General features: G+C 46.3%; 1 protein-coding gene across 3 annotated transcripts in view; it reads right to left on the bottom strand.

Moving 5' to 3' along the window:
* Positions 1-18,377, bottom strand: part of LOC144139080 (stomatin-like) — a 128,539-nt gene extending 110,162 nt beyond the window's left edge. Inside the window, exon 1 of one of the 3 annotated variants that reach the window (XM_077671566.1) lies at positions 17,956-18,377. In XM_077671566.1, the coding sequence (XP_077527692.1) occupies positions 17,956-18,250 (295 nt within the window). In that variant the 5' untranslated portion in view covers positions 18,251-18,377. The remainder of the gene's footprint in view (positions 1-17,955) is intronic. The other 2 variants (XM_077671571.1, XM_077671568.1) reach the window with 2 other exon arrangements.
* Between the last annotated feature and the right edge of the window lie 4,894 nt (positions 18,378-23,271).

Below are 23,271 nucleotides of genomic sequence, written 5' to 3'. Positions count from 1 at the left end.
TCCGCCATCATCGCTCATACCAACCCACTGGGACAGCCATAGCCATCCCTACCTCCAGAGCCTCACTGGCTATTTCACCATCCCTACCATATGTCAGCAAGCCTGCCGCAACTTTCTGACTAGATGCATTTCACCTAGCGCCCTCGAGTTTCTCTAGACGATCAAGACCCGACGTCCAATTCCAGCGTAGCCTGGTGGAGACGGTCTGGGTAGCCAGCGCGGAACAGGGCTTCCCGGACTAGAGTGCTTCCCCCCCCCCCCCCCCCCCTCCTCAACGGGCGGGCGCCCAATCATCAGCGCCTGGAGCTCGCCGCAATACGGTTATTAGAGAGTTTTAGCACTATGTATGCTCCGTCCGTTCCGTTCGTACCGTGTTTACCGGGACACGACTGGGCACTTGCGCATTCGTTGCGGTAGGGTTTATTAGTTCCGTGGGCCCGCCCTCGTCATGCCCACTCATTCGTTACGATGGGGGTTCCCTCCTCGCAGTGCCCACGCACGCAGGCGCAGTCGGGTCCCGGTCAGCACATTACGAACGGAACGAACGGAGCATACGGAGTGCTAAAACTCTCTAATAACTCGCTCACTCAAATACAACAAATGTTTGTACAACAACAAAAAACCTTCTATACCACGGGCGGCACAGATGTTAAACTTTGATGGCGATGATGGATTTTTATGGCGCAAGGCTGGCTACAGATTTTAAACGGCAGTGAGTGTATGCAGCCCACAAACCGAGAAAGGCGTTGCTGGAAAACTTGGTTTCGGCGAAAGCTTTCTCGTTTTAGTTTGCGCAGGCACTTTGTGGCGTCTTGTGATGCGCCCAAAAGCTCTTAGATGCGGGCGAAGAATTTTAGCTGCGGCTCGCCGTAATACAATTCTTTCAAGGCGTGTTCATCCCGGAATTTCGCCGCGGACTATGCTTTGTGAATGATTTTGTCTTTGTTTTGATGCCCGCGCGGGGTTATCTTAGCCCGTGCTCATAGGGTGTCTTTGTAAGCATACTAGAGAGGAAACTGCGTCTGCGAATCCATGTCGGTGTGGGGGGTTATGGGAAGATCGGTGCTACTGGCTTGGCATGTCTATCGGATTCTTAAGCGTCTTCTTGGCTTTCCTTTCTTTACTATGTATTGCTATGTCTACGAGGTAGCCGAAATGGTCTAAACTCGCTTGGCTTCCCTCGCTTTGCTTGGAAACTTGAAAGTCGCCCCATTTGTTCATGATAAGACATCTATGCTTCATTATAAGCAAGTGGGGGGACTAGGGCCGTCGATCGACCATCGGTACATATTTACATAAGTACAAACCCACAATGTAGATGCATGATTGGACTTGCGCAAAACAAACGGGGACGAGGAAGGGACGACAAGGACGAGCGCACGTCCCCGTTTGTTTTGCGCAAGTCCAATCATGAATCGTTTCCAACTAGGCCGGCTTGCTGTGATGTTTCAATTCAAATGTAGATGCGCCAGTTTGTGGTAAAGAGAGTTGGCTTCCCGGTTCCTTTTCGCAGTAGCAGTACATATGTTAACAGCGCCCGGACATCTAGTCTGAGCAGGTAATTAATCGCCGCTGAAGTTGTAGCAGCCGGTGTGTGCAGCGGTTCACCGCGAAGGCGATTTTTTTATAGATTCGCGCATAAAACATTTCTGAGCTTTTCAAACGATTTATTATGGAAATATTGGCAAAATAATATTATTTAAGTAGTCTTCTTCCAAAATTTTACATTATTGTTAACTACCAGGTTGGTCTGCAGAACGCTTGGCACAGTCGCTCCTGCAGACTCAGAGTAAAACGAATACGGTTTACTTTCAATTTCCTTAGCGTTAAAACAGCGTTGGCGTTGGGCCGTGCCCGAATATCTTGTTCGATAGGGAACGAGGTCGGCCGCCCACCGACGCTTGGCGGTGCGGTAAGAGTTAATGTGCGTTATTCCGGGCACTTCCACCGTCGCCAGGTGTTCCAAAGTGAGTCCTGTTACACTTCCTCGCTTAAACGCCACATCCTAAAATCTGTCCTGACATTGACTCTCACCTGATATGACACTCCTAGCCCCTAGGCTAGGAGTGTCATATCAGGGCTCGTTGCTGTATACCGTGGAAAACCACACATTAAAGCCGGTTCATAGGAGTTACTTCGTCTCCTCGGAGTGACTGCACACGCGTGGCGAGGGCCGCCGCTGCCGCATTCGGCTCGGCTCGACCGAACCCATGGCGGGCACCTTCACAGCCTGCGCTGCATTACACAAAGCAGGCCCACATTTCTTGAAATGTGAGCCTCCCTCGCGTATAGCGGCCACCGTGAGCACCCCATCTCCTACCTCAGCGAGCGCCGCGTCCACCAAACTCCGGCGGACCAAACGCTGTGGGCTTGGTAGCTGTGCCACGACGCAGTGTAACCAACTTCTATTCGTGATGCGGGATTTCGTACGCGCTATCTCCTGCGTGCTGGTACCCGTTCTTTTGGACCCAGTATCATGCATCGATGTGAGCTACCCTTTCGAGGCCAGGCGCGTCAACGCGGATGATTGGCGCCTACTTCCAGCATTGGCCACCATTGCTCTATCGACGCTGCAGCCCGGAAACTGGACGCTCGAAAGGGCTTTCACGGCCACACCGTCATCGATTTCAACCAAGGAGGTTAAAAAAGATTTTTTTTAACCTCCTTGATTTCAACGAGCTCACACCGTATAAGTTCCCCCCGCCAGCCGGCCGCGCTCTGTGGGCTCGGTGGCTGTGCCACGATGCAGTGTATAACCCAGTTCTATTCGCGATGCAGGTCAGTAATCAGTACTGTCTTTTTGTTAAGAAATCTAGCAACCGATGCCTTGTTGAGCTACCGAGCCCCCAGTGGTGTGTTTTTATTATTTATGATTGCATGAACATTGTGTTCTCTTTGCTGTTACTGTTGTCTGGAGATATTGAAACTAACCCTGGACCGACCACCCAAGAGGAAATAATGACTGAACTAAAAAGCCTGTCTTCCGGTCAATCCCAGCTCATTTGCGATGTACAAACCCTAAAAATCCAGCTCTCTACCACTAACAAAGCCATTTCCGAACTAGGCAATAGAATCGACAGTCTAGAATCCCGTTACAGTAGTCTCAACACTCTCCGAACCGATCTTGACGCCATGGCCACCGCCACCTCCCAGCACAGGTCTCGCTCCAGACGGAACGAGACCTGTGCACGTTCCAGACGGAACAACTTGTTGTTTTACGGCATAGCGGACGACACGCCACCCGAAACGTATGCGCAGTCTGAGGAGCTTATTGCCGGGTTTTGCAGGGACCATCTAAAAATAACTGTCGAATCTAAGGATGTCGAGCGTGCCCACCCTCTTGGCCGCCACTCGCAAGTCCGGTGTCGGTCTATTACAGTGAAGTTTACATCCTTCAAAAGCAAGGAAACTGTCCTTTATAATGGTCCTCAGCTTAAGGGTACCGATTTTAGCATCGGGGCGGATTTCTCGCGTCGGATCCGGAACGCACGGAAGCATCTTCTGGCTTTTGCTAAAGAAAAACCAGGTCCTTTCCTTTTGCGGTGTAAGACCCTATTTATAGGCTCCAAACTATACGCATTTAACGAGGTAACGAAAATGTAGAAGAAAGCTCGTAGCAACTGCCCCAGATCTTCTAATGGTCCCGTCTTTGGTCACCAAGCTAATCTTACTTTTCCGTTAATTTTCACCAACATACGCGATTCCAAACGCGACCACGTGTCCGGCCTTGTATTTTCATCTGGTAGCAGCCTACTTATGCTAACTGAAACGTGGTTGACCTCTGACGTCACCGACAGCGAAATTTTGACCAACTTGCCTAACTTTAATCTTTTTCGAAAAGATCGTCCCGGCACCCATGGTGGCGGCGTCCTGATTGCTACAAACGATCAACTTTCATGCTGCCTTATAAACATTGCCTCAGACCTTGAAATGTTGTGGTTGCTCTGTCCTTCCGCAACACAGTCCGTACTATTAGGTGTTTGTTATAGGCCTCCTAAAAGCAGTCCGGATATCTTTTTTTTTTTTTCTAACGCGCCGACGCAACTCCGGCGATGAGGCGCGCCGGGCTCCGGATTAATTTTGGTCATCTGGGGATCTTTAACGTGCGCCGAAATCTCGTACACACGGGCGTTTTTGCTTTTCGCCTGCATCAGAAAAGCGGCCGCCGCGGCCGAGTCCGGATTTTACGCTCCAGCATAATGATATTTTAGCCGAACTTGCGGCCAAATACACAAATGCTCGCGTCCTCCTCCTGAAAGACTTGAATTTTCCTAACATTGATAGGCTCAACCTAACCTCATCTGCACCCAATGCAGAAGAAGCCAACGATTTCCTTGATGTTTGCCTCAACTTTAATCTCACTCAGAACCTACACGTGTTACTCAAGATACCGCTAACATTCTTGACCTAATCTTAACAACAGACCCACCGCGGTGGCTCAGTGGATAAAGCATTGTGCTGATGAGCCCAACGACGCAGGTTCGATTCCCGGCCGCGGCGGCCGCTTTTCTGATGGAGGCGAAAAGCAAAAACTCCCGTGTGTACGATGCTGATTTTTTGATTGATTGTAGGGTTTAACGCGCCAACGCAACGCAGGTGATGAGGCGCGCCATAGTGGAGGGCTCCGGATTCATTTTGACCACCTGGGGATCTTTAACGTGCGCCGAAATCTCGTACACACGGACGTTTTTGCTTTTCGCCTCCATCAGAAAAGCGGCCGCCACGGCCGGGAATCAAACCAGTGACCTCGTGCTCAGGAGCGCAACGCCTTAGCCACTGAGCCACCGCGGCGGGTTGTGTACAAGATTGCGGCGCATGTTAAAGATCCCCAGGTGGTCAAAATGAATCTGGAGCCCTCCACTACGGCGCGCCTCATCGCCTGCGTTGCGTCGGTGCGTTAAACGCTAGAATCAATCAATCAATCAATCAATCAATCAATCAATCAATCAATCAATCAATCAATCAATCAATCAATCAATCAATCAATCAATCAATCAATCAATCAATCAATCAATCAATCAATCAATCAACCAACCAATCTTAACAACTGATCCTGAGACCCTGTCTTCTATAACATATCTTAATGAAATAAGTGACCGTAAGGTGATTCACGCTAATTTTACTTTCGTTCCTCACATACGCCAAGCCAGCAGTAAAAAAATTATGCTATGTGACAAGGGTAACTACGGGGCCATCACTCGTGAACAAGAAGCCTTTCTTCCGACATTTCGAGATGGTTTTTGGGAGCAACCCATTAACGATAACTGGTTAATCTTCAAAAACAAATTAAACCGGCTAGCTGATCAATTTATCCCTAAAATAACTTTCTGTCCCACCCACCAAAAACCCTGGTTTACTAAAACATTTTTAAAAAGTCTTGAAAATAAGAAGAAACACCTCTTTCGGACTGCGAAGAATAAAAATACTGACTCTGCATGGGAAAAATACAAGGTTGCTGAGAAAGCATACTCAAGTGAAGTTCGCAACGCCAAGCACTCATTCCTTCATACGGAGCTACCTAAGATTCTTACTGATAATAATAAACCCACATAACAGGCCCCCCAGCGCCCTTACTAATCAGTCTGGTCAAGAATCAAGGTGTTCAGAATGTGCCAATATATTCAATGCCGCCTTTTCGTCTGTATTTACGAATGAATCTAACCCCGTTGAAACAGAATTAGTCCCTGTTAATGTGCCTGAAATGCCCCCCCCCCCCTAAACAAAGGTTTTAATGGCATCCTGTCATTAATAAAAAAATGAAACTGTCATCCTGGGCTGGTACCGATGAAATTACACCCAAGCTGTTAAAAAATACTAAGCACATATCAGCCGAGTTTTCACTTTTGCTGTTCTCCCAGTTACTTTCCTCAGCTATCCTGCCTCTCGAGTGAAAGTGCGGGAAGGTCATTCCGGTTCACAAGACAGGTAAAAGAGGCTGCCCGTTAAATTATCCCCCCATATCATTAACCAGTGTGCGTTGCAAACTCATGGAACATATCATATACACTCATATCGTGCATTTTCTTGATTCTAAAAATTTCTATCATTCCTCTCAACATTGATTTCGAAAAGGCCGCTCATGCGAAACCCAACTAGCCCTTTTCCTTCACGACCTGCACGCTAACCTCGACGGTAACCTCCAAACTGTTGCTATTTTTCTTGACTTCACTAAAGCTTTTGATAAAGTTACACACCAGCACCTACTAAAGAAACTTTCTCAATTAAATCTACCACCTGAGGTTCTTAACTGGATTTCTCAATTTCTGACTAACCGATCTCAGTTTGTTTTCGTTAACAACGTCAAATCTAACTCGATTCCTGTTAGGCCTGGAGTGCCACAGGGATCTGTCCTTGGCCCGCTTTTGTTCCTAATCTACATGAACAACTTGCCTAACAATTTATCATGCAACCTTCGCATGTTTGCAGATGATTGCGTTATCTACTGCAAAATATTTAACACATTTGATCAAGCAGCACTACAGAATGACCTTAATGAAGTATTCAACTGGTGTGACCGTTGGCTTATGACCCTTAATCCTAACAAATGCAAATTAGTTTCCTTCCACCGCCGCAGAAATCCACTCCGGTTTTCTATGAAATTGCTAACGTACCAGTCGAAACAGCCATATCCTATAAGTACCTTGGTGTAACATTAACCCCTGATCTTTCCTGGCGAACGCATATCACTAATATCATCTCATCAGCCAACCGATCATTAGTATTTCTAAAGCGTCCCCTACGTCACTCACCGTATCACGTGCGTCTTTTGGCCTACATGTCGCTTATCCGGTCCAAACTTGAATACGCATAACCCATCTGGAGCCCTCACCAAGTTTATTTGGTCAACGATATCGAAGCAGTGCAAAATCGCGCCACTCGCTTCATTCATTCTTCTTATTCTTACGATGTCAGTGTTTCATCCTTTAAAAATGAATCCGGTCTGTCAAGTCTTTCCTTTCGACGCAGAATTGCTACTTTTTCACTCTACCACAAGTTGTACCACAGCTCACTCCGTGCACCAAGCACCTTACATCGCCCCCGCCACACGCATTTCCCCCCGCACAGGCCACCCTCTTCCAAGTCTTCCGCCCCCGACCTGGCACCTCAACATTTTCTGCATCCTTTCTCTACCGCGCCTCCAAAGAATGGAATTACCTTCCCCACGATGTTGTTTCAATCACCGGTCCATCACGTTTTATTCAAAGTGTGCATATGAATCTCCAATGTTAACCTGTGGCTTTTGTATCTAGCTATGTTTGTACGACCCACCCCTTATGTAACACAGCCCTGTGGGGTCTTTAAAAAAATAAAGTGAAGTGAGGCAGACGCTAACTGCCACCCGAAGACGGGCTGGGCAGACGCTGACGGGTGTTTGCCCCAGGGGCTAGGTGCGTAGTGCAGTTTAGTGTTTTGTATCGTCGTCCTCCGCGTAACAAAGCCCCTTACTATGAAAGCTATTGCTTCCCTCAGGGGTGACAGACGTACACGCGCGACGAGAGCCGTGGCTCGCTCTCGAACCCGTTGTGGGCAGGGCCTCTCGGCAGGGGGCAGGGCAGTTTCCGTGCTGCGCGAGAGTAGCGAGAATAACGACGGAGCGTTATTCTATTCCATAATCAAAGTATATGCCTACAATACAAATGTGAGGGAAGTCGCTATCACTACAGTACGTCGTGGAGAGCCGGTCGTATAGGGCTCCTCTCTCGCGCTGTGGCACCCCAGGAACAAAATGATGCAGCATATTTTTGATGATAATGCAAGCACATAAAAATGTCTACATCTGGGGAGAATTTCAGAAAAATCGAAGATATGTGTTTTTTTATATATAAGCGTCTGAACTTTGTGTTTTTTCAGTTTTTTCTTCAACTTGCGCACCCATTGCGTCTTAACCGTATTTTGTATAATTTTAATCTTCGGTATGTTTGTTTATAAATGCAAGGAGAACATGTGAGTAAAATTTGAAAGTTGTAACTTAAGTACTTTTAGAAATATTCAGGCTCAAATTCCTAAAAAATTGTGCTCTGAACCGAGTTTGACATTTTATTGCGAAAATTTATATATATTCTTCTCAGCGACAAAACTTTTTTAGATAAATGTACAGACTCCCAAACTTTTAATAATATAGCTGGAGCGACGACCGACCGGCATGTCAGCGCCTTATCACGATGTTCACCAGCGAAATAAGCGAGATTACGCGCACGCGCATATGTCTATCTGCTGTGCGAGTGTCGTCTGCTACGCTGTTTCCTTGAAAGTGGTACACCCCCTGCCACTGCATCTGAATGTCTCTGTGCCCCAAGCTGCTTAGCTTCCTTTGGCGGTACCGAAACGGCCTGGCAAGATAAGAAAAACAGGGGGTGTGTTGCCCTGAGAAGAACAGCGGAGCAGACGACGCACGGAACAACAGATAGTTCTGTGCGCGTGCGCCTACCCTCGCCATTTCGCCGGTGAACACCGTGATAAGGCGCTGACATGCCGATCGGTCGTCGCTCCCACTATATTATTAAAAATTTGGGAGGCTGTACACCACGCGCGAATTAAGTATAAAATTTACCAATTGCCTCTCATAAATATTTTCGCAGATAGACGTCGCTAAAGGCGGCAGAAGCGCAAGGGCAGGTAGCGGTGGGGGGGTCCACCTTGTTGCGTTCCACCATTTTTTACAGTTAGACAAAAGCTTCCCCAGCGAAAACAATTGGTCAATCCGGACATCAGAATAATCAGGGAATCATATAAAAAAATTCAAGCAAATTCAAGAGGTGGACCAGCCACACTTTGTTCGATCTTATCTGAAATCCCCCAGAAGTGACTGCATGCGAAGTTCTAATAAGCAGTATAAATCGGACCTCAAATTTATCTCTTTTTTTATTTTATTTTTACGTGGTTTCTCTTTCTGTCTTTCATTTAGCTATATTTTTAGGCTTGAACGTATGGAAAACAACTTTACATCGTAGCGTTTTGTGGTATGCGCCATTTTTGCGTTCTGCCCCCATGCTCTACACAGTTCAGTATAATTTATACATACGTGACTCAAAGGCAATAACTCTGGAATCTTCTCGGAAAGAAAAAATTGAAAGAAGCATGAAATCCCCCACTAAACATTTATCAACAACAACAACGTAATATTGCGCGCAGACTGGACAAGAGGCACAAACTGCCACGTCGTATTCGTAACAGCTCCGCTTTAAAAATTGCAGCTAGAATAGAGAAGGTTCTTTTTTCCAGAAACGGCACGCTGTTATTTTTCTTTGTTGCCGCCAAACAAACAAAAAAAAACGGCCACAGCGTGAAATTGTGGTTAGGTTACGCTATAGCTTGAACTGTGTCACGCTGAATCACTTCTGGCAGCATCCACCCTTCGCAGCACTCAATTTTATTAAATTTTTATATAAGCGTTTTAACATAAAATTCAAGACACGTTTAGCAGAAGCTGGCGTAATAAATGGTTTCGTGCTCCTGTGATCATTACTATAGTGTTTAGAAAAGGCAGTATTCACTTGTACTTCCAAAGTGCTTCCACTAAACGATCTGAATACCCATTTTAGCTGACAATGTGTGAACAATGCTAGCGATGCTCTACTGTGGTTATTCGCCGTAAGAGCTTTGAGTGGCGCCCCCTAGCTCTTGACATCACTTTACGAATTCGCGCAGTCCTCATCTGCTACGCTGTTACAGCTACGTTTCTCTGTTGTAACCCACCAGACTGATTTTTGACATCATCGCAGCTCACATTTTCAAACTTTCTAGCGTATTAAAAAGCCCAGAAGGAAGGAAATAGCCCTCAAGCTGTGGCCCACAACCAGCTAATTTCCAACCCGTTGGCGCAACTTCGCACTTGTGATGCTTGAAGCCCCATGCTGAGCGCTGCCTACAGATAACCTGTGTCGGATTTCAGCTAATAGAAGTATTTGAAAGAGGATTGAAGAATGTTTATTAATGTTGTCGCCGACCCCTACACAACAGGAAATTATTTGTGCATGAAAAAACATCGCAACAACATAAAAATTGCACATGATGTAAAAACAGAATAATAATTATTCACGAATTAATAACATTCCAGTTCCCGTATCCCGCGCAGCAAGAAAGTGGCACCAAACATCGCATCGTAAAGCCTGACGTGAAACGCCTGTTTATCGTTTCATTGTTTCTAAATATTTCCACCAGGTTAGGGCTATGTTCGAATTCCACGCTGTCTTGACTTTCGAAGTGAACTGCGTCCACGCTAAACAATTACGGTTGTTTCAGACATACGCAGTAGGCTCCTATGGTCACGCTTTCCTGCATGGCATAGTAACTCTTATGTACGAACCTATTGCGTATGAGATTCTTATTAAAGAGGAAAACTCAAAGACGTTTGCCTGAATGAGTTCGCCGACATGCTACTCTGTGGGAGAAGGAGGAGAGGGACAAAGGGTAGCAGGTGTAGTCAAGAAGAAGAGAAGTACAGAAAAAAAAATTAAAATAAAATACAATCCAACTACCGTTAGAGATGCGAGTACGGGACTTATAAGGGGCGGTTGATGCGTATGCAAGTAGATTCGTGCTAGGTCAGCACAGGAAACAGCGCATCCAACCATATCTGGGGCTTTTGGAGAGTGCTTTTGTAGGCAGAACATTGCACCCAGAACATACGGCATGGTAAGGAGAAGCTGTCTATGGCTATGAAGTGGGGTTTTATGGCTAACAGAAAACGCAGCGTAGGAAAGCCAGCTTACACAGGCCAAACTTACCCTGATAAGGACCTGGGGAATTCATATTTTGATATGAGATGGTATATATCGCCCTTGCAAGAACGTCTCCCTAGCAATGCATTTGTATTTAGGAGTGAAGCCAAGTTTAAGGCTATTGGTGTAAGCTTAGTCAGCGTACAAAGCCCAAGCTTACACCGATAAGGTGCAAGGCCTTCATTTTTAGATACATGGCTTATATTGACTCTGAAAGAATGTCTTCACGGCAATGCATTTGTAGTTAGAAGAGAAGCGGATTAAGATTGGTGTAAGCATGGTTTTTGTAAGCTGGCTTTTTACAATGTGTGTTGCAGAATGAAGCCTACTCAAAGAACATTCTGTTGCCAACGGCGCCCCGTGACAGCGACAGGAGTGTAACCGTCGACGGCGTGCCGATACTGATGTGGTGTCCGACGTCTGTACTCGCGCGACGGCACGCAAGCGACGAGCAAGAACCGACGATGCATATCGTGAGTCAGAGAATGCAGCAAAGTGCCTTCAGGGCCAAGGTGCCGACTTAGAAGAGTTCAAGGACGCATACGCCATATTCTTTAAGAGACTTTTAAAGCACAGCTCTTGAGCGGCCACTCCTGTGGTTTCACGGCACTCCTTGCCGTCGTCCCTCGATGTAACCGAGAGAACAAGGGGGACACCGATGAGAAAGCGGTTAGGAAAGCGAAGAAGGAGAGTATGGCGAAAGTGGGAGGGGAAAGCGATGTGCTGCGAGTGACCCGGGAGATGTGCTACGCGGCGGCGACGCGCTACGAGATAAAGCCATAGTAGCGCGCGCCGTCGTGCGTTCGACGATGACGCGATCACTTCCTGAGACGAAGGAAGCGCTTCGTTACAGTGAACTAGAATATTGTTTGGCAATACAATATTCTACTTCACTGAAGCTTCGTCTTCCGCTGCAGCCGACGCCGGAATCCAGAGTTGCGCTTCGCCAAAGCAGCAGCTATGAGAAGACTGCACCGAGAAGACTGCAGTTCGCGCCGCCGACGCACCGACTTGCCATCGCCGCCCGTATATGTCTGTCTGAAATTCTTTGCCTCAACATATTTTGCTAAGTCTAAACATCTAAACAGCTGCGCTAAAATTTTTCATTGGGAAGTAGTGTGATCGTCAGTCAGTTTTTTTCGACCGTCATTTCGGCTCAAGCTGCTGCAACGTGTGCGACAGATTGTGGTTCTATAACGACCTGACCGCAGACATGAAAGTGCGACACACACTCGCCGGAGAAGCACCGTGCTAACACCCCCCACGGCACGCAGCTTCGCTGGATAACGACTTTCACAGTGCAGTATTGCCGGTGAGTTCGTCTTCTTTGCCAAGCTTTCATAGCGGCACCATAATCAAGCCAGCCAGCAAGCAAAGAAGCAGGCATTCCTCGTATTGTGCTCTGACATTTCATTAATTCTTGACCGATCACGGGTATCTGCCATGTGTTGGTGCAAAGCACTTTCCCTCTTTCACACGAGATGATTTCAAGCATTTTCGTCTTTAGACACCGGGCAACACTCCCAATCGGTCTAGCAAACGACTGAAGTAGGCCAATCTCTTGGCCGATCGCCCGCATGCGTACATACGATGTATCGCTATGTGCCTGAGACCCTTTTTCGCACACAAGGTGAACCTCGATAATTACCTAGAGGCCGCCGGTATTTTCGCCGTTTCTGGAACCAGCTGAAACAAGCTGTATTAAACACTAATTGTATCTTATCCGGCCTTCTGGACGTCGTGATGACGTACAACGTGTGCATAAACACCCGGAAAAGTTACTTTCAACAGCAAATTGTTGTGACTTCTGATTTAACATTGTCTCGTTGGAACCAGGGGGGGGGGGGGGAGGAGCTTTGGTTCTATTCCCAGCGCAGACAAGTGGGTTTCATTAGTAAAACCTGCGCTAAATGTGTCCGAGCTTACACCCGCATAGCTGTGAAGATGGGTTCTCTAAAGGAATTCTACGCGCCAAAATTTAAAGCGTATGTGAGGCCGAGCAGGTAAAAGAAATAGTGTGCCTGCTTCATTGGTCACAACAAAGGTGGCTAAATTACTCGGAGATTGTAATTTATTGCGGCTTGTTCTAGCTATACAATATTCTCTAACCAAAGAGTTGCTACTCTATGGCGATAAGCTGCCTTGAACAGAACAAAATTTCCCATGTTCGTTTCAGCGCAGCTGTGCTACTGTACATTCATGGACAAATGAAACGAAAACACGAAAATATTAACCAGAACACACAAATACCTTGATTTCTTTTCATGCAAGTCAAAATGACGTCTGGCTTAGTCACAACAACTTTGGTTTATTCCTCTGCCATAGAAATCGGTAAAACAGGAAAGTGAAATGTGATGCGAAATCTGCAGCTGAGCGTGATTTGTGTGTCGGCGGCTGTCTTGTGGGTGTGCTTGGCGAGCGACGTCCTGCAGGCGGGTCGCTTCGGCAAAGGTGCACTGGCGTCATTTCCCTGACGGATATGACGTCAGTGAAATCTTGGTGTATTCTGACATACAACACTTTCGTGTCAAAATATAAAACGAAAAAACGAACAACCCTACGTATAACGTACTCTTTAGTACTAAAGGTTGCTTCCCCGCAAGAAGACCCTGTGTGCAAGGGTGCATCCTTTACAATCCGCTTGCTTCGCTGTAATGACGTCATTTCCGTGACGGATATGACGTCAGCGAAATCTTGGTGTATCCAGGAATAAAACACTTTCGTGTCAAAAAAAGTTCGGAAATGCGGCTTTCGAAATATACCAATAGCGCGTCGTTATTGTAACTCAACAAACGGTATTTTTTAGTATGTGTGTTCTGGTTAATATTTTCGTGTTCGCATTGCATTTGTTCATGACTGTACGTCTGATATGAATTGGGCAGCTCTCAAGCAAAAATAAAAACATGCCGGAAAACGTCCACTTCCCTAGTTTTAAGAAACGCACTATGTGGGAGTGTTTCGGTATTTTACTTTACTATAATTATACGCTTTTGTTACAAAACATTTCCCCATCTCTTCAGAAAAAAAAAAGATAATAAAGCACGAATAAGTTATAGGGCCCCACGCAGGCATCAATGGCAAATGCTAACTTCGATGCATTCAAGAATATCGGCTATTCTACACTGACCTATATCGCAAATGCCGCAGTGTAATATATCTGAGGAGACGAAATCTGTAAATAAAAGCTTATGATGTACCTAAGTCTCTTCTTTGGGCCTCCAGTTCGAAATGGCAGGCGATGATCAAAGTATTTTGGAAAGGGGCCCGGAGGTAGGTGCGCGGGGTGGTTATGGCGCACGTGCCCTTTACACGGGTAGACTCGAGTTTCAACAAACCGGGCTATTGGCCTTGTTGCGCAGCCTGCGAACCCTGAGGCTTTGATTTGTTTCGCAGGCTTTCGTTTCACAAAAATTGCAAATCAAAATATGGCAACACTGGCAGCAGTTAAGTTCGTAGGTGAATAGTTTAGTCTTCGAACGCAGAATTTTTTCAATGATAAGCAGATCTTCAATTGTTCTTTTATTTTAATGTCAGTACATTTTTTTGAACAACTTATGGGATTGAGAGGAATTTCTCGAATTACAGAATAAAACTTTCTTTTGCTAAAAGAATAGCAATTTAAAGAACCGTTATTAATTTCTCTTGTTTAAACGATCGACCCAAAAGTGTGCGAGGAGGAATCCTCATGATTGCCATTCGTGTTTCCCTAACTTTTGTATTTTTTTCTTTAAAATATATTCAACGGCTATTCCTACACCAAGTTAAACTTCGGGGGAAACTGTCAGCTGTCGCTCGCCCCACCTTGCGCAAGCGCCGCGTTCTGCTGCGAGAAAATGGTTTCGAATACCAGCCACTGAGACGCTTTTATGATACAGGCGAAAAATAACTCCCATACGTACGGGATTTCCGCTCACTTTGTGGTATTCCGGGCAACCTAAAACAAAAACCGTTGGATACCACGACGGGGTACTTCATAACCCGGTTGTATCTTGGACATGAAAAAAAAAATTGTTAGTTTCGGTCTTCGTTACTACTACTAGCGAGTTCGGAGATCCTTCTTCAAGCAAAAGTGTTGCTCAAGCACGTAACCCTCGAAGTTTTTATTTGTGGTTCACTTTCGTTATGTGCTCTCCTTTCCTGCGCCTTGTGACATTTTGGAAATGAGGTTCGGCGGAAGGGAGCGACGACAGGGATAGCCAGGAAGGGGGTGCATGCTTTGAATCACCAGTACCAGGGCCGTGCGAAGGATTGCGAGACTTCAGTCTTCGAACTCAGCCGAGAGATTTGTGGAGGTTTTTTGGCCGCGTTCTAAACTTGTCCTTGGTGCTATGGTCGAAATTGTACATGTCTTCCTCTGACAAGAGAAGACCCGATAGAGCGCAAGGACAAGTTCATGTTCGTACAGATCCACGAAAAAAAGAAGTCGAACTTTGTAATAGCGAAAGCTGCATTCGGGGAATAACTTTAATAACATCCACTACCTCCGACAATTCGACTCTTTGCTCTTTTGCCGCACTAACTATTCCGATTGGGTTTACTGGGCGATGAGTTTTTTTTTTTTTTACGCGCAATATATTAGCGCAACATATTACGTGCAATATATATTACCGCTGTAACGCATGGTACTATAGGAAAAAGTATAATACGAGTGATCCTCCCTTAGGAAACAGTGCTACATCATAGCTTGCATCGAAACCGGATGTCCGGCAGCCAAGTTTTGTTCATTCACAATTATGTTGGACTGAATCGCGTACAGGTGCCGTCATAAGTAATTCAAAAACGATTCGTGAATATCGCATAATATTTGTCCTATTAGCTTTGTGAAAGCCATTACCGTTTTGTTTACAGGAAGTTTTTTTTTCATTAGGAAGGACTCCTTTAAACGCACACCCATGCAGCCAGGCATTTCCGGAAGAATAAATTGCTGTAAATTTACGAGACCATGTTCCAATTAGTTTTGATGGCACCTGTACATACGTTCCGACACCATTATTCAGGTTAGCTTCTGAAAATTTCGTATTTATTCCGCCAACCAATTCCGTAATTATTTACAACGACTGTCCCCTTACCATAGCTCCCCTATCCGAGTCGAAGACACAACTAGCCAAGAAAAAAATTGGCCGCGTCTCTGCTCCTTTCGTTGCAAATGTCGACAAAAGACGATAGTCCTTATGGACTTTTTGCCAAGTAAATACCTCCCTTTGCTTTCCCGCTCACCTCTCATGCGTTCCTCTTCCGTCCCATTCCTTTCAAGGTAAAGACGCCAAAGGTTTGCTTAAATCATTTTAAATTTACCGCGTTCCACTGCTCCAGGCCGGGTGCCTCGATGCCAACGCTGCCGTACGGCGAAGACGCGCGTGAATCGAGGCGCCCTACTTCAACGTTTATAGAACCGCGTTTCCCTACTCCACGTGCGTTGCAAACAGAACGTGGAGCCTATCTAGTGGAACCTTTCGTAACTGTTGCCGGTTGATCCCTTAAAATGCCGCAAAAAGCTGTAGTGGCGCGGGCGACAGCAGGCGACAGCGGAGTGAATTTTTTTTCTGCAGTTTATGAAGTATTTAATTTCGCAAAAATCAATTATGTATGACTTTTTATAAAGGAACACTGCAAATATCACTTCTTTTTTGTCTTATATTTGCGTAATGTCTTGTTCTTCTTCAACAATGTTGACAAGTATGAACATTACGCCGGACTTAGACGGGTAGATTTAGCTGTGACTATATAAGACTATTGCGAAGGCATAGTTTTATTTTAACATTATTAGTACGAACGTTTATGGAAGAAAGGGGGTTTTTCGTACCATGGGGGACAGATTGTTTTAGTTGTAAATCCCCCGAGACAATAGATCATGTATTTTTGCATTGTTGGGAGGGAGTATATTTTTGGGATGTGCTACAGAGGACATTACACAAAGATTTTCCACTAGATACTCACGGTATACGTTTCCTTGCAATAGACAATGAGAATGGAGTGCCTTACGATTTAGTCATGGCACTGGGTCTCCATAGTATATGGCGCTCTCGTACAGCAAGGTTGTACAATGATGTTGATGCGCGAAGTGCAAGGGCATATTTCAAAGAGAGCATTGGGCGATTTGTTGAAGTTAAGTTCCACCAGGAACTACCTGATTGGCTGCCGCAAATAGAGCAACTAATCAATATGAGGGCATTTTAAATGGACAAAGTCAGCCCTGTAGTGGCTGGCAACTCCACCTCTTGCATGTGTACATATTTACAATGTTGAGATGTAATCTGTTGTGAATTGTCAAAGACAGGCAATAAATACAAAAAAAAACTTTGGCCGGGTGGCTGAATCGAGTCACAGACAGACAGACAGACAGACAGACAGACAGACAGACAGACAGACAGACAGACAGACAGACAGACAGACAGTCAGGCCAAAATGTCTGGGTTTAAGTAGCCCAAGAAAGACTATCGTCTTTAAAAATTCAGACCACTGAGTCTCAGGGCAGCTCGTTAAAGTTTATTGAAGCATACTCGGCATCCTGCCCTTGGATAAAAAGCAACAATGACAGGGTAGTGATGGCAGCGCCAAGGGGCTTTTTCCCTCTCCTCGTGCGTGTTTCGTTCCGTGTCCCCTCCGTCGGCGGGAACGAACGGAATGGTCGCCGCCGGTGCCAGTGCTTTGTTCCCTTAGCAAAGTCGGAGGGATGCCATTCTTTCCTCCTGACCGTTAAGAACGGAGGGGAGGGGGTGGGGGGTCAATCAAGGCCCTCAAATATTTGGTCACGGATTTTGAGTGAGGACCGGTAGGAGACAGTCCGGCCACCGAATGCGCTAACTTCAGCGACTTTGTCCGGAGCTGCGGCTGCGAGCGGTCGCAAGCTAGACACGCTCCCGTGGTAGATTCTGTGTGCCAGAACACCACACAACCGTGCGGCGTTTCGGCACGTTTTGGGGCTCCGGGCCCCTATCAAGGATCGTGTGGCGATACCCTCCTCGTGCGTTGCGGCGGAGTTTGATTTTAACCCAGTTTTCATTCTGTCTTGTGTCGTCTTTAATGTCTTCTGTAGAGTCCTGTAAATACGTGTGAATAGACTTTTTGTTCATCATCTACCTCGCTCGTCTCGCCATCGGGTACCTAACACCCTTCCGCGGCGACACCACCCTACCTCGACATCGAACTGAACTTTACTGCGAGCGTGGAAGTTTGAACGCACTCGAGAAGAAAAGGGTTTACCAGAGTCCCGTTCTGAGCTGGGCAGACTTACCGTCCCAGTTGTAGCCGGTGAGAGCCGGGTCGCCCATGGGGAACGCGGGCGGCACGATGGGGAAGGCGGTCTCGTTCAGGGCGCCCACCTGGCGCAGCCGCTCCTGCAGTTCCAGCGAGTGTCGCTCCTTCTCCATCTTCTCCCTGGCCTGGGCGTCGAGCAGCGTGGCGCGGTGCCTCTCGGCGACCGCCCTCTGCTCCCGGTCCTGCCTCCGCTCTTCGTCGATCCAGCGCCTCAGGTCGTCCCCGGTCAGGCCCAGGCTGGCCCCCGTCTCCAGCAGGGCCTCCAACTCCATCGCACCGAGCGCGCTCTTTGTCTCCTCGCTGGCTACCTCGTCTGTGTCGGCAGCTTGTCCGCTGCTCTATTTTCTCAATACTGCTTTCCCTCGCCCTCTGATTCCCTGCTCTTTCTGCGTGTGCGTGTGTGCGTCCCTTCCTCGGGTACTATTCATTCATTTATTCCCGGAAAAGCTTTTTTTTTTGCGCTTAGGTCCTGCTTTTATTTATCTCCTTCTGTTGGTTACAGTAGCTACCTCTCAACTTTTTTTTTATTGCTTCCCAATCTTTTGTTTATCCCCTCGTTACTTCATCATGACTAGAAACGTTCGCGCTTCGTTTCTTTCCTGCACTAATGTCAATCGTTCTTGCATGTCCGTAATGCCACTTTCCTTTCTTGTAACTCCCTGTGTGTTCTTCTCTAGCCCCTTCTTTGGGCCCTATTTCCCTACCGTGTGAACAGCGTGATATGGATTGCTACGCTTCATATGTTTCATAACTAAGAAGTCTCATATTGCGAGTCGGCCATGTTTCCTGGCTGGGTGGCCGGGGTGCGCCTGATGAATGTCCAATATGACTGGCAAAAAAAGAATGGGGCACAACAAAGAATTAGGCTGGTGTTCCTTTCACATTAGGAATCCATCTCTCAGCTCGCTGGTATATTTGTGAAGAAATACGCAACCGAGCTTCATTTTTTTATGACAGTAGCACGCAATATATACGCATAATTCTTACCATCGCGGCGATACGTAGACGCCGGGCATTCAAGTATGAAAAAAAATTTCATAAACACTAAATTAGAACCTTGATAGCTTTGCAAATGCCGTAGATAAGTTCAAATTTTATGTAATCATATCATGTCGTAGGCAAACGTAGGATTTGTCTCCCACGGAGGTAATAAAAAACACTTTTCGCGCAAGCTATCCCTAAGGATCGAAAACATTAAAGATCTTTCCTGGGTTTATCTCAACAGGAGTTGACCATCATGACAACATGGAGAAAAAGATTCCATAACTATGATTCTTACCCTATTTATTTATTTCCTCCGTTCAGGGCACAGTTCCCAGTTCTGTTAGACTTGATTCCTCGTTCGCAGTGGAATTGTATATAATAAACTCATAACCATTACGGATCGCGAGAATGTCAGCCGCGAGGTCAACTTCCGATGTGTTGTATTCGTCTGTCTGAACGATGGACCGGGCATAAAAGTACTTATGAGGCTCACGATATCATGCTAGCTATGATAACCGAAAGACAGTATGCGGTCCAGTGATGTATACGCGTTTTTTCTCTTCATCGCGGTCATCAACAACAGCCTATTTGGCTAAAACAGCCTATCAAGCTAAAATTGTCGATAAATGGTCAAGCTAAAACTTCTAAATTTCGTGCTCCGCGTCGCCAGCGTTGTTGCAACAGGGGTACACTAAAATTTAGTTTTGAGTAAGCTCACATGGCCTTAGTATTCATGTGATACAACAAAACCTAAGTACAGGCACTACTAAAATCGAATGGTCATTGCTTGGTGGTTCGGCGGCTTTAGATCCCCCAGACAAGTTCCTGTAACGTCATAAGGACCTGACGAGATGTGGCTTGCGACTCGTGACTGCTTCATTTCTTTTCGTAATACACCGCTGCATTGTTGGATTTTTACGTTAAAATCAACGTCATTGTTATTGAGTTAATCAAATCGAATCAAAGTTTATTAATGTCATGAAAAGTATACAAACACATTGGGGTAATGCAGAAAGAGGTCCCAGAGGGAAGCACTGCCGAAGGGATCTCTTATTGCTGAAGGTGTGACAAGTGATAAATAGCCGCGCTTTAGCCTTATTTTAAACATGCAATTCACAAACAGATGCACCAAACCGCTAAAGATACATCCAAAGAATATTACTTGATATGATATTACAAACCAGCGTTTAATTCATTGTCCATATTATTAGAAAACTATACACAAAAAAATGAAAAAAAGAAAAAGATTGACGGAATCACGAATACTTTATACCACAGAAATACGAATGAGAAAAAAAGACACGACTATACAAATTACCAATACACGATACTTGACCAATAACATAACAACAATAACAAAAACGAGCGCAAATACATGCAAAGCAGAATAAATATAACAACATTTACCTAACGCAGCGTAAGTTGGTAATCAGGAAAAGTAACTACGGCTGCAGAAATAATTTATTTCGGGATAAAAATACCAAGCAGTTTTCAGCAGTTATTTACACAATATAAACGAAGTAGACGCTTAATATTAGAAAATGACGAGGTTGATTCGATTGATACAGGCAGCTCATTCCAGAATTTAATTGCACTGAATTCGACAGTTAGTTGTTCCTAGTTATTCCGTATTTCGGGGAGCAAGAAGGTGTTTTGAAGCGCAAAGCTTGTTTATTGGGGTTCGAAAGGAACATCCTGCCTAGAATATATATAAACCTGGCATTGTTTATAGCACGATGAGCCATAATTCCAAGATTATAATTTAAGAGACTGGGTAACGGCAGAAAATTCGGTTGTCCATAAAGTGGGGTAACGAGCATTATAGGGGCTGTGCGTAATGATACGTAAAGCTTGGTTTTGAAAATTTTGCAATGAGGCGAGATGAGAACTATAGGTAAGTCCCCATGAAGATATACAGTAGTTTATGTGATTATGGGTTAAAGCATAATACAGACTAATTAATCCAGAAGTACCAAAGTATAAGCGGGCCTTTAGAAGTATTCTGATGCTATAGGCAGTCTTTATCGCTAATTGAATTAATGTGAATATCGAATTTCAGGACACTATCCAGTTCAACAGCCAAGAAAGTGCAGTGGCCTCTGGGAAACATGGCATTAGAAATAATATAAATGGGCTGGAGAGTACTTGATTCCCTCGGCTTTGCGATAAAGATTATAAACTTGGTTTTGGAGGGATCAATTGCTAAATGTTTATCATTACACCACGCTACAATTTGCTTCAGGTCATGATTTTATTGTTCAGTTAGCAGATTGATTTGTTTGTTCCAGGTGAAGACAGTTGTATCATCAGCGTACGAAAGGAAATCAGTCGATGAACTGTAAAAAGTTGTGTTTAACCTCCATTGCCCATTCAATAATAGCTTGGAAAGCTTGAATCCGTAGGCTTTCATGTGCGTGCGCGCGGGTGCGTGTGTGTGTGTGTGTGTGTGTGTGTGTGTGTGTGTGTGTGTGTGTGTGTGTGTGTGTGTGTGTGTGTGTGTGTGTGTGTGTGTGTGTGTGTGTGTGTGTGTGTGTGTGTGTGTGTGTGTGTGTGTGTGTGTGTGTGTGTGTGTGTGTGTGTGTGTGTGTGTGTGTGTGTGTGTGTGTGTGTGTGCGCGCGCGCGCGTTGGCGCGAGTGCGTATGAACGTGTGCGTGTGAACATTTTTTTTCATCCACCGCTTGGTTATAGCTGCATCCGTCAACGTATCCATCGGCTTGTTTGCGTGTTCGTGCTCGGGGCCCGTTGCGGCCCTGAGCCGTCCAATGTCACCCGCGGTTCAGCGAGAGAAATGTACCGATGCGCGAAACCATTCGGTGCTGCAGCCAGTCCGTGCCTACTCCGACACGGGTTCCGTATTCAAAACAAGCCGCGGCGCAGCCATCCGCCGACCGAACGTTTATATTTCACCTCCGACCTCCAGCTGTGCTGTCGACAGCAGACAGTCACGAGGCAGCGAGTGGGTGTGTTGGCGTCGTGTGTCTAAAACACACCTAGGCCTACACGCCAGCTGCAGCATCAAACGCGGTGCAACACGACTCTCTTTTTCCGCCACCAGCCCCATGCACCTATCTCCCCGCTGCCCCACCCTCTCCTTCGCATCCAGAGAGCGTGAGCGAAGGGCAGGCTCCCTGGGAGTGCCTGCCTGCAATGGCCATTCAACGTGCCTTCTCCTGCTATTGTCTCCGATATCACAATTGTTATTGCGGCCCAAGAGGTGTAGCGGTATGCAGGTGGCTGCATTTGTCATTAAAAAAAGCCCCAAGTCTTTTTAATTTAAAGGCCAACCGCACTCAAAATTTCGACCTCTTGAAAAAACTGTTTCCGCATTGTTTGCTGAAAACGAAAGCAAGATGCAAAATACAAGAGCTGAAATACGCGCGTGGACGCCGGAAGCGGTCAGCAAAAATCGGCGATTTTGAAACCGAAATCGAGGAAAGCGCGGCCATTGAGGTTGCAGCCAGCCAGCGAGCAGCGCGCAAGCTCTACGCCCGCACAAGGCAGCAAATGGGTGAAGCGTGTGCAGCAGAGCTCAACCGGTTTTCCAGCTGCGTGGGTGGGCAGAGGAAAAAGCCCCGGCCTGCCGGAGCGTCACAGGCGCGTCATGGCTGCTTACGCGATCCGTCGGCAGGTGCAGCGTGGTCTGCGGTGGAGCTTTTTTAAATGCTTCTGACTGATTAACGAGGCGTTTCACGGGGCTACCACCCGTGTCCCAGATGATTTGGTGGTACGTACTGCACATTACAAAGAAATTTCGTCGAGGTAAAATTTGAGTGCAGTTGGCCTTTATGCGTGCAATGAAACCTGGCATGGTTACAGCCTTACGCTAGAAAGCCAACATTTGTTTTGCTTTCGACAATACCCATCAAAATTTGATTCCCTGGAGTTGATCCAAACCCCATGCTGCTATGAAAGCGTCGGCTTGGAGGTGACACAATGTTGCTGCTGTCAATGGGAGGGCCGCTTTGGCCTGATTGCCTTAGTTGCGGTCACGCCTGGCGACGGCATGCCGAGCATTCTATCACAGACCGAGCGTAGAACGAACTTCCCTGTAGAGGCACGCCCGCTGAATTCAAGTATGTTTTCTTTCGTCTCGGCCGCACTGTCATTGTCCTTCTTTCCATATATCAGCTGGCGCAACGCGTATTCCATATTCAGGTGAGTCTTCACATGTGCCTGCCTCAGTACCTTCCTGTGGGCAACGATGACGTAATTCCGGAGACGCTTGATGAGCGCGGCTGATATTGGACGGCTACCAGCCCCGGTAAAATCGAAAAATGCGCTTAATAAGGCTATCGCGTAAAAATAATA

Source organism: Haemaphysalis longicornis, unplaced genomic scaffold, assembly GCF_048455015.1.
Source record: "Haemaphysalis longicornis isolate Haplotype H1 unplaced genomic scaffold, Haemaphysalis longicornis Haplotype H1 scaffold_1, whole genome shotgun sequence".
In the NCBI taxonomy this organism is placed as follows: domain Eukaryota; kingdom Metazoa; phylum Arthropoda; class Arachnida; order Ixodida; family Ixodidae; genus Haemaphysalis; species Haemaphysalis longicornis.
The sequence above is the reverse complement of the archived record's forward strand: the minus strand, read 5'-3'. Positions and strand labels throughout refer to the sequence as shown.